Consider the following 12215-nt stretch of genomic DNA (forward strand, 5'->3'; position numbering starts at 1 on the left):
AGACCACAGGACTGTTGAGAATGACCATCAGAACTGCCTTCTATGGTCATATTTGGTGGTTGCAGACAGACATGGCCTGACACAGGGCTGCACAAACAGCACAATAATATCAAGAGAAACTTAAAAAAATTCCATAACATCAAAATTAAGAAAATACCTTGGAATAAATTTAAGAAAATTAGTTTAAGAAAATAATAAATAAAAATAATGCTTTACAGTAAAAACTATAAACATTATTAAGAAAAAGATCCAAATACATGGGAAGATAACACCATGTTCAGGGACTGAAAGACTCAGTATTGGTAAGATGGCAACTCTCCCCAAGTGGATCTATGGATTCAATACCATCTCTATCAAAATTTAAGCAGGCTTTTTTGCACAAAAGTGATCATCTGATTCTAAAATTCACATGGAAATGAAAAAAAAAAAAAGCCTGAAAAAGAAAAACAATGTTAGAGGACTAACACCACCTATTTTCAAAGCGAACTTGTAATAAAGCTACAGGAATCAAACCAGTGCGGTACTGGCATGAGGATGGACACAGAGATCAATGAAACACCGACATTTATGGCAATCAATTTGAACAAAGTTGCCAAGGCAATCCAATGGAAAAAGTAATCTGTTCAACAAAAGATGCTAAAACAAAAACAAAAACAAAAAAGATGCTAAAATAACTAGATATTCAAATGTGGAAAAAATCAACTCAAAATCAATCACACACCTACATGTAAAGTTTCTAGGAGAAAATCTCTGTCATCTTGGGCCAGGCAAATATTTATCAGATAGACAGCACAGCAAAACCACAACCCACTACAAAATTGTAAATTGAACATCAAAATTTAAAACTTTCTTTCTTCAAAAGACACCAATCAGAAAGTGGAAAGCCATGGACTAAAAGAAAATATTTCTATATCTCAAAAAGGACTTGCCTGCAGAATATATAAGGAACTCTTACAACTCGAAAAGAAAACAATCCAATTAAAAAGAGGCAAAAGAGCTAAATAAACACTTAGTAACCAAAGAAAATACATGAATGGATAATAAACACATGAAAAGATGTTCAACAAAATTAGTTGAGAGGAAAATGCAAATTAAAACCACAAGATACCACTATAGCCACTATAATCTAAAAGACCAACAACATCAAGTGCTCACAAGAATACGGAGAAAGCAGAACCATCACACATCGCTGGGTGGAGTGCAGAATGTACACTCACTGTGGCACACAGCTAGTAGCTTCTCAGAAAGTTAACCATATACTCACCATACGACCCAGCAATTCTACTCCTAGGTATCTCCCCCAAGAAAAATTAAAAAACATGTCCACACAAAGACTTGTACACAAATGTTCATAGCAGCATTTTTCACAATGGTCAAAAACTGCAAATAATCTAAATGTTCATCAGCTGGTAAACGGATAATGAAATGTGGTTTATCCATCCAATGGAGTATTACCCAGCAATGAAAAGGAACAGACAACCAATGTACGCTAACATGAACAAGCTTCCAAAACACTACACCAGACACAGAAGACTACACAGTGTACAGTTCCGTTTGTACAAAATATTCAAAAAAGGCAAATCTATAGAGACAGAAAGCAGATCAGTGGTTGCCTAAGGGCTGGGCAAGAGAACAAGGACTAACCGAAAACAGATACGTGATGGAAACATTCTAAAAATTGGTCAAGGAGGAAGCTATAGCCCAGTAGTAGGGCACATGCTTAGCATGCATGAGGTCCTGAGTTCAATCCCCAGTGCCTCCATTAAAATAAATAAATAAACCTAATTACCTACCCCACAAAACAAGCAAACAAACAAAACCTAAAAAGCAAACAAAAAAAATCAGACAAAATCCAGCATTTACTCATGATAAAAATTCTCAACAAACTAGGAATAGAGAACTTCCTCAATTTGATGAAAAGCATCTACAAAAAACCTACAGCTAAAATCGTGTTTATGTTTATAGCACGGGAGGCGCATAAGGGGCAGAGAGCGTATGGGAAACCTCTGTACTTGCCACCCAGTTTTGCTATAAACTTAAAACTTCTCTAAACAACAAAGCCTGTCTTTTTTTAAATCAAACCTAATGGTTGAAGACTGAGATGAAGACCAAGGCAAGAATGTCTGCTCTCACCACTCTTATTTAACATAGTGCTGGAAGTTCCAAACTGTGTGATAAGGCAAGAGAAAGAAAGAAAAGCTATGCAGAGCATAAGGAAGAACAGAAGTGACCCTACATGCAGATGACATGATTGTCTATATTAAAAAACCTCAAGGAATTTACAAAAAAACTAGAAGTCATAAGTGAGTTCAGCCAGATCACAAGATAGAAGATCAACACGAAAAGCAATCTCATTTCACTATACTAAAAACAAAAAAGTAGAAACCAAAATTAAAAACACAACACGGTTTAAAATTGCTCCAAAGAAAATTAAATACTTGGGTAAAAACCTAACAAAACCTGTATGGAATCTGTATGCTGAAAATTACAAAGTGCTTATGAAAGAAATTAAAAACCTACACAAAACGAAAAGACATACTCTGTGTAGGGATCGAAAGACTCAACATAAGAAAGATATCAAATCTCCCCAAATGATCTCTATATAATGTAACACAATTCCTATCAAAATTCCAGCAAGAATTTTTGTAGATACAGTTGAGGTTATAATTTTTTTATGGAAAAGGAACATGTGCAATTTTGAAAAAGAAGAATTAAATGGGAAGAATGACTTTGCCCGATGTGAAGGCTCACAGTGTGACCACAGCCATCAGCACAGAGAGGTCCTGGTGGAAGAGCAGACCCACGGCCCAGAACAGGCTCAGGTAAATACACCCACCTGACTGCTGCAAAGGTGCACAAGCGATTAAACACGTGAAAGCGGCTTTTCAGCAAATGGCGCTGCAGCAACTGGACAACCACTGGCCCCCCCAAAAAAAAGAACCACAACATTAGTTCCCACCTTACACAAAAATGTACTCAGAATGGAACACAAACGTGAAATGTAAATCTATAAAACTGTTAGGAAAAAAAACGGAGAGAAACTTCAGGACCGAGGGTTAGGTGAAAAGTCCTCAGACATGACACACAGAGTACAGTCCATGGAAGCAAAGATCAACAAATTGGACTCCATTCAAATTTAAAACTTCTGCTCTGAAAAATCCTGTGAAGAAGATGAAAACAAGCTGCAGAGCGGGAGAAAACAGGCGCAAATTGTATGCGCAGCAAAGGCCTTTTACCTGAAATCTATCAAGAACTCTTTAAATTCAACAGTAAAAAAAAAAAATCCAATTAGAAAATGCGCAAGAGACACAGACAAGTATTTCACAGGAGAGAACGCACGGACGGACGCAAAACAAGCTCCCAAAACACCCTTAGCCCACAGGGAGATGCAAATTAAAACCACAGCACATCCTTCAGGACAGCTGAACCAAAAAGCAGTGACAACAGCAGATGCTAACCGGGATGCGGAGGAAGTGACCTCTCACCAGTGCTGGTGAGAATGTAAAAGGCTCCGGCCGCTCTGAAAAACAATTTGGTAATTCCTTATAAAACTGAACATGCACTTACCACACAACCCAGCGGTGGCACTCTCAGGCATTTATCCCAGAGAAACGAGAAAATGCACTCACACAACAACCAATGCACAGATGCTCATGACACCTCTACTCATAGCAGCAAACAAAAATGGAAACAACCCAAATGTCCTTCAGTGGAAGAACTGGTGAACAGACTGTGATATTCCATGCCATGGAATACTACGCAACGATAAAATGGAACAAACTATTCATACACGCAACAACTTGGATGGATCTGAGTGAAAAAAGCCAGTATCAAAAGGTTCTATACTGAATTACTTCACTTTATGACATTCTTGAAATAACAAATTAGAGACACTAACGCGTGGGGAGCAGCAGTTGCCGGGAGGCAGGCGTGGGGAAGTGGGCGAGCGGGGCTGCACCGGGACACTGGTGGGGGCTTTGGGGAATGGAACAGCTCTGTGTCTTGAGCGTGCAAGTGACTTCATGAATCTATACACGTGACAGAACCGCAAAGCACTCTGCGCATACACGTAAATGAGCACGTGCAAAACTGGCGAAATGCAAACAAGTCTAGGGAAGCTGGTGATGCCTTAGCAAGCCCTGTGGGCTGTGCCAGTGTCGGCTTCCTGCTTTACCGGGTTCTGTGGCTGTGAACGCGACCACTACTGGGGGAAACTGGGTAACAGGCACTAAGCCTCCCTGGACTTTTTGCAGTTTTCTGTGACTCTACAGTTATTTCAAAAAACAAATCTTAAAAAACAAACTGGATTGGGGGGATAGTAGTATAACTGCATAAATCTACTAAGAATGATCAAACTATACTTTTACAATAGACAAATTTTATTGTATACAAAATATACCTCAATAAAGCTGTTTTTTAAAAAGGAAACAATAATCAAACCCTAATGTATTACCTAAAACAAATATTCATCATGACAGAGTATAAAGCACAAACTTTTCAAGATTCCTTCAAAATCCTTCTGGAGTTCATTTCTGATTTTAACTGAACTATACTACCAGTTAATTTTTCTTTTAAAAGTTTCCTGAAATAATAAACAGGAAGTTGTTGCAAAGATTCTATATTATCACAAAAGTAGCAACTCCTTCCTAACAAATTCAACAAAAACTTTAACAATAAAAGTAGCAGTCAATATTTAAGCTAGATTATTGACTATGAAAGATGTTGTCCCAAGGAAACAACAGACGATGAAGCCACAGGCGAGCCCCAGAAACGCAGCTCCTCAGAGAGCACGGGGTGACGCTGCGCACCGTCCGTGACAAGTCCGCACACGGGAAAGCCCGGTCTGGCACTAAAAAGCCTGCCAGCAGAGGCTCTGTAGAAAGCCTCACCCAACCTCACGGTAACAGTACAGCCCTCAGAAGAAATTCAGGCATCCCCCAACAGTTCCACTGGCCCGCTCTTCTCTCAAGTTCAAAGGTGCTACAGCCAGGACTCTCCTCCCCAAGCCCTTGGGTCGCATCAAGGCCCAGAGAGCCTCTTCCATGGATGGCATTCCATCACCACCAGGAGCCAGCTCAACAGAGGCATGACCCAAGCTTCCCTTGTCCCACAGACCAGTCCCTGGGGGTCAGGTGCTGCTTCTCGGCCAGCATGCTTCTTCATGACTTTGAGTCCACACTGTTTTCTGATTTTTCCTCACATGCTGGACTCAGTGACTTCTGCCTTCTCCCTAACGACTTGTACACAAACTGAAGTACTTAATAGCAATACTCGAGCTTGGGATCCAGTCTCTGGATTCTTTTCTGGTTCCTCAATTCTAAAATAAGCTTCCAGAGTCCAGCATCACGATCTGTGCACCTGGGCAGAGACCACAGAGCAGGCTACAGGAAAGGCCACTACCAGCTGTCCACAGCAGGAAGAGACAGGGCCTCGTCACAGCCAACTCGTAGGGGTGCCCACCTGTATTAAGTTGGTGGGACGATTAAACAGGAAACTTAACTGGAAATAGGAAATAATTTAACCTAAAATATTCCCTAAAATATTAACCTAACCTAAAATATAACCTAAAATATTAAAATAAATATTTTAATGCAGGTCGCGTGTCTGGGCAGAACACGCTGGTGACCTGGCACCGCTCTCCCACAGCCATTTTCTTCCTTCTGGCACTTTACCAGAATGGCTTATTTTTAAGCACTACATCTAAAATGCCAACAAAACATGCATTTTCCTATGCTTATCAATTTAAAAATAGGAAATCTAAGATTCTGCCCAATTTAAGCTTCAACCTTAACGAGGATGTCTCCATTCTAAGGACGTACTAACCTCCTGGAGCGCATTGGTAACACTTATCAATTCCTTCAGACCACGAGACTTCTAAGTCCAGACAAATTAAGCATGTGTCCCTCTTAGTCTGTCATGATCTAAACAGAATACGGCAGAGCTGAAATTTCAGCTCTCGACATGTGACACTCAACCTAACTCAGTTTTGAGACTGACCCTCTTTCCCTCATCTTTTCTACTTGCTCAGCATTAAAATTTATAAAAAAAAAAATCCACCAGTTTTGGAAACCCTCCCCTGCAGCCACAGACATTCAGAGCTCCTTCACGTGAGGAGGGGGTATGAAACAAAGCTTAGAACACAGGCAGTGGGACCCTGGAGCAGCTACCTAACACTCCTGCAGGCGACCAGAACCGGCTGGCGCGGCTGTGCTGGGAGAGGCCCGGAGACGCAGGCCAGCAGCTGGCCACTGCAGCACCCAGCACACCGCACACGGGAGCCGCGGTTACTCATGCTACTGTTTCACTGTTCAGAAATAAAAATACACTCATACTCCAATTTTTACCAGAAGTGGCAGAACGGTTCTGAGAGAGCTGTTCTGAGAGAGTAAGGGAAGAGGGGCTAATGCTCTTCTAAGAGAAGAGGAAATACTTTATTCCATACAAAAAAATGTGTAATTTTAAAGAAATATTATTAGTCTCCCCAAATATTAAAATAAAATATAATTGGTTATTTCTAAAATATCAGTACACGATCTCCTAAGTTAATTACAAATATTTCTATTTAATATATCTCCCTGATTATAAATCATTATGTGCATTATTTTTCCAAGATTCTTATTATACTATGAACTTTAACATATGAATGGTCTTTTAAACATAAATATTAACGGTAACGATTTAAAATAATCTCCACATTAAATGGTTGCAAAATCCCTATGATCAACTGTTTTCCAACCCACAGAGATACGTGCACTTAAAAACGCTGATTCTGGAGGCCAAGGGCTAGACTGGCCAGCAGCACCCTGTGGACACGGCCACACGCTGGCCTTCCAGCAGCCGCCAGCGAGCCTCGTACCTTCTTCTCCCTCAGGCTGTCCGCCTGCACAGACTCCAGGCGGGCTTTGAAGTGCTCACAGTCCATCCTCAGTCGCTCTAATTCTTGCTCCTTCCTTTCCAGGTCTACAAGAAAGAGACATAAAAATACTCAGTATTTCAGATCACAGCTCTCCCCTAACATCCATTTTGCTTCATCTTCTCTTAGAAAACCCTTCTTTCTGAGGTAGAATTATTTGCATAACCAGTCCTTGAATAACCAATATTCTACAAGACCTGCTTTTTAAGTTTTTGTTAGTTTTTAGCTCATAGCAGTGAGCACTTTTTTGTTTTCTGTTTTACACTTTTAAGACCTCATTTTACTGCCAGACTTGCAGGCAAGGTTTTAAGAAAGTATGTTATTTCAAGGACTGAAGGCAGGGCTGAGAGCCCGACTGTCTCATGGCACAGATTTGTATCTGCTCCATTAAAGCAGAAGGCAGCTCACTGAGGGGACGGTGCCAGCCGGGGCCGAGCCACAAAGCTAGTCTCCCAACTGGCAGACTGACTCAGTGGAACAGCTGCAGGAATCAGTGGGGGAGTGAAGCAACGGGGATGGAGACGCGGAAAGGCCACAGGGAAAGGCGGGGACTACTGAACGCTCCCTCTCCACCTCATGCGCGTAGGCGATGATTCAAACAGCCCACGAAAATCCCAGAAGACACTCATGTTAATCTGAAATCAAAAGTATTATCCACTTTCAATTAAAAATACCATGCTACAGAAATACTGACATTCAAAAAGCAAAGGAACAAAGTTTTAAGTGCCTTGGTTTTGAGGATATCATCAGTTTTTATGCAAACAGAATTTAACAAGAACTGGGGGGGAGTGTGCTCAGAGCTACTGCTGTGACTGCTTAAGTAAAGTAGCAATGCTTGAGGACAACGATTCCCAGCTCTACCGGACATCAGAATCCCCTGAAGACTTGTTGTAACACAGCCCGCGCAGCCCCATCCTCACACTTTCTGATCCAGAAGGCCTGAGGTGGGCTTGAGAATCTGCATTTCTAACAAGTTCCCAGGTGAGGCTGATACTGCTGGCCTGGGAACAGATGCTGAGGACCACTGCTTCAGGACAACAGCCCGGCCCAGCGTCTCATCACTGACAAAACGCAATCAACACACAACTGGCGACAGCAAACAGGGGAACCCAGTGCTAGGAATGAGAAAAAGCGTAAAAATGGACGGGGGTGAAAGGCAGCCTGCCGTGAGCGCCTCAAAGGGCAGAGGCTGGAAAACGGAACAGCACTGCACCCTGAAGGAGAAGGCTCACAGACACTTCCTCCAGTGCAGCGCAGACACGAGAGGAGGGGCGCGGCTTTATGACCTGGGGGTCTGGGCCGCAAGGAAACTCAGCTGGGGTGGGGTGGGTGTTAGTGCCACGAACAATGAACAATGAATGCAGGGAGCCTACGTTTTCTAGAGACCATTTGCCAAGTCATACATTCAGTTAAGACCTTGAAATGGCTGGCAAAGCTTCCTCTAAAATGTGTTTCTTTGACACTACGCTGAAGTGACACAAGACCATTTCTTCTCCCTGAAGTCAGGTCTCTGTGCTTTTATGATGTATTACGCCACTGCATGACTTTCACCAGGATTCTTTACTTTGTCCCACTAATCCTGGCCACCCGCGAAATCAACTATACCAATCAAGCACTATGCTTTGAAAACTACGTATCTGCCTTCTGTAACGTTAAATGAAAACACATTTAATTACAAGTGAAATATGAACTGCAAATGGTCGCAGGCAAAAAGAAAAATTTTTTTAAAGCTAAGGTAAGATCATTGATGGCATAAAACTGTTTCTTTGCAGTTAACTTTTCATTTTTTCTTCTATTATTAAACTGTATGGTGCTCAAACGTGGTACAAGCCTTAGGGGTAAAAATATGTAGGAATTAATTAAGACCACCCAAAAGACTCTTCCATTAAGCTAATTTCATAGTCTCTCTCTCTACACAGCTGCTTATGACCTTATTATAAGTTATCATAACAAAGGGACAGGGTTAAACCTTCTCACCCTGCCCCACCACCCACCCCAGCTCTCCAGAAAGCAGGTGCCTTTGTGCTGTCCAAGGCCACCGCCGTGTGGCCAGATAGGAGCACTGCTGCCACCTCCAGACAAAACACCCTCCTTGCATTTTTGACTTGGCCCACGGCTTACCTGCTACCTAAACTACATGAGGGCAAGGATCGTCACGGGTCCTGATGCATCCCAAATGCCTAGAACAGTACATGGCACCTAGTAAGCACTTAATAAATATTTGCCATGTAAATGAATTTCATTTCTTTATTCCTTCTGCTAATCCTTGGATAGAGGAAAAAACACGGTTGTTTTGATTACGTGTCTCTTCTATAACAAGGATATATAGCTTTTGCAATTTTTTTAAGAATCAGGGACAGAATGATTTTTTACGGACAGTGAATGATACATCGCATATGAGTAAGACATTATCTTACCCAGCCTCAGTACTAGAACAGGAAGGGGCTGCCACCCAGCCTGGACTGTATTTCAACTACTAAGTTTAAGCACTCAAAAACAAACAGAAACAATCTAAATCACAGGCCACCTCAACATCTATGTATCTTCTGAAATTTACTTTTTTGATGGTATTAATTACATGACAGTGACTATCAGCTCATTCACAGGCAGGATACAGAGAGCCATAGATGAGAAGCAGGGCTACCGAAACCCAGTGAAAGAAATTTACACTATAAAAAAAAGGAATCAATGTCTCCTGCCCTTTCTTTATCATCTGGCATGTTTATGTTACCATTTATATTATTTAATACATTATCAGATAATTCATGTTAATATGAAAATGTTTGTTAATTAAAATAGCTCAGTAAGGAGTCTCAAATCCAAAATAAAGGCTTTTTAAGCAATCAACTTCTGGCTTCTTATCACTAACAAGTTTAGAAAAGAATTTAGAATTACATACTGATGGATTCCTTCTTTACTTTGAGCTGCGATTTGAAGGGTGTATTAGTTTCCCAGATCAGACATAACAAAGTACCACAAACTGGGTGACTTAGAGCAGAAACGCGTTCTCTCACAGCTCTGGAGGCTACAGCTTGAAATCGAAGTGCCGGCAGGGCCTCGCTCCCTCTGAAATCTGTGACCCTTTCCTGCCTCGTTCCCCCTCGGGTGGCCCCAGGCGCTCCTGGGTTTGCGGCAGTGTGCTCCCACCCCGCCTCTGCCTGTTTGGCTCCCCCCCCCCCCCGTCTCTCCGTGTTACCTTCCCTTTGTGGGTGTCCGTCTGTGTATCCAAATTCCCTCCTTTTATAAGGACACCAGTCATACTGGGTTAGGGCCCACCCCAAAGACCTGATCCTAATTTAACCAGCCTTCAAAAATGTAAGTTAAAAAAGTGAAAAGATGAGAATATTCCAGGACTCATTTAAAAAAAAAAACAAACTTCTCAGTTAAAGAACTTAAATGCATTTCCAGGCAAACAACACTAATTAGCTGTCAAAATTTTAAAACAAACCTAAGGGATGGGGAGGAGACTTGAAACCAGAATATGGAAATAGCGTTTTTGTCCTGCACTGCCAAAAATCTGCTGCTTTTTCTAACGTAAAGGCCACTGGAACACTCTTTTACAAGAGAAACAAAATGTGTGACTAATAGGAATCTGTCCTCCCCTGGTGCTGCCAACGTACCCGCACCACCTTTTCCCATCTCCACGGTGGAGCTCAGTCTGCTTGTGAACTGCCAGGGGAAGGATCCCATCTTACCCTTGTTATATGCCCACGTTACCCAGCGGACCTTGGCAAATGCGTCATACTGAGAATACCTGCCTGCCTGATTTATCAACTGAATTCTACCACAAAACACTAAGATCAATCTTGCTGAACCCAAATGAACCAGAGTCAGGGACCTGTGCTTTTCATTTACTGGCACACAAACAGAATGCTGGCTGGGCAAGAGCGGTACATTCAAGTAACGGATGTCTTGACTACCTTTCTCCTTCTCTGTCCCTAGACCCCCGTGTCTGTCTCCCCCTTCCCAGGCCCTGCCTTCTGGACAGTCCCCACATGCCCTTCAGATCTGCTCTCATCCTGCTCTGCCCCAGGAGGCTCAGTCAGCACCCACAGCAACCGGGCTCCCCTCCTGTGGCTTCCTGTTGGAACTGCACAGTGACGGCCCCCACAGGAAACGAGGACAGGAGGCAGATGGGACTTCTACCTGCCCACTGAGTCACCCCTGCCAGGTTCAAGCAGCAGCGACCTCCTCCTCCCAGCTGAGGCCCTGGTCCTACCAGCGCCCGGCCCCCTGCTGGTCCGGAAGCTCCCTGGGAGACCACAGGGCCCCACTCTTACGGTCCCCTAAACCCTGCCCCACGCCTGTCTGTCATCCCTTCACCACTCTCAGTCTCCCTTTCCGTCTCCTGCCAGGACTTGGATTGACACACTCTGATATTATCAAATTTGGGCCACAATACATAAACTTCGGGTCAAATTAAATAATCTCTTCTTGGCACCCATTCTTCAATGATTATCCCACCCTTCATCGATTATCTCTCCCATTCATGTTTCTACCGGCCAGAATAATTCTTCGCTGAGCTGAAACAGAGGTCTACTCTCTTCTCATTAATATCAAACTGCTGGGAAATTAATCTCAAAACCCCTACAACTGCTTCAGAAATCATGCAGTGCAGTGCTTCTCAAACCCCACTGCTAAGAACCCAAGGCCTCAGGGATGCTCATGGTTCTGTAAATCTTTAATTAGTATTTCCATTTTACAATAAGTTTTTAATCATTTTATTTGGAAGTAATTTCAAGCTTACAAAATGTCGTATAAATAAAAATACTACAAATACCACCCACACACCCTTTACCCTGACTTACCTACCGTCAACACTTCTCCACATTTGCTCATCACCTGCACACACACACATTTTTTTCAGCCAGTTTAGGGTAAGTTACATATATCGTGGCCCTTTATTTCTAAATACGTCAGTGAATATTTTCTAAGAATAGGGATAATGTCTTAGGTACCCAGTATACAGTTGTCAACTCCAGGAAAATTAATATTAATACATTTATCTAACCTACCACGAACATTAGAAATTTTGTCAAATGACCTAAAATTGCCTTTTGCAGCACTCTCTCCCCCCAAGGTACAGCATCCAGTCTAAGGTCAGGTATTGCATTTAACTGTCATGTAGCTTTAGTCCCCTTTAATTTGGAACATCTCCATAACCTGTCTTTTCTGTATGACCTCAAACAATATATTTTTAACAACTTAAAAATCGTAATACCACATGCGGAAGAACTTCCACTTCCAGCTAGCACGGTGGTACAGCAGATCAGTCTTCCCTAGAGAATAACCAAAAAGTGGA

At 42.3% G+C, this 12215-nt stretch overlaps 1 protein-coding gene across 3 annotated transcripts in view; it reads right to left on the minus strand.

Annotated features, from left to right (window-relative positions):
* Positions 1-12215, minus strand: part of HSF2BP (heat shock transcription factor 2 binding protein) — a 64989-nt gene that overhangs the window by 47767 nt on the left and 5007 nt on the right. For all 3 annotated transcript variants that reach the window (XM_031460579.2, XM_031460589.2, XM_064476442.1), the window contains one exon: positions 6857-6960. In XM_031460579.2, coding sequence (XP_031316439.2) covers positions 6857-6960 — 104 coding nt within the window. The remainder of the gene's footprint in view (positions 1-6856; positions 6961-12215) is intronic.

Source organism: Camelus dromedarius, chromosome 2 (assembly GCF_036321535.1).
Source record: "Camelus dromedarius isolate mCamDro1 chromosome 2, mCamDro1.pat, whole genome shotgun sequence".
NCBI classification, from domain to species: Eukaryota; Metazoa; Chordata; class Mammalia; order Artiodactyla; family Camelidae; genus Camelus; species Camelus dromedarius.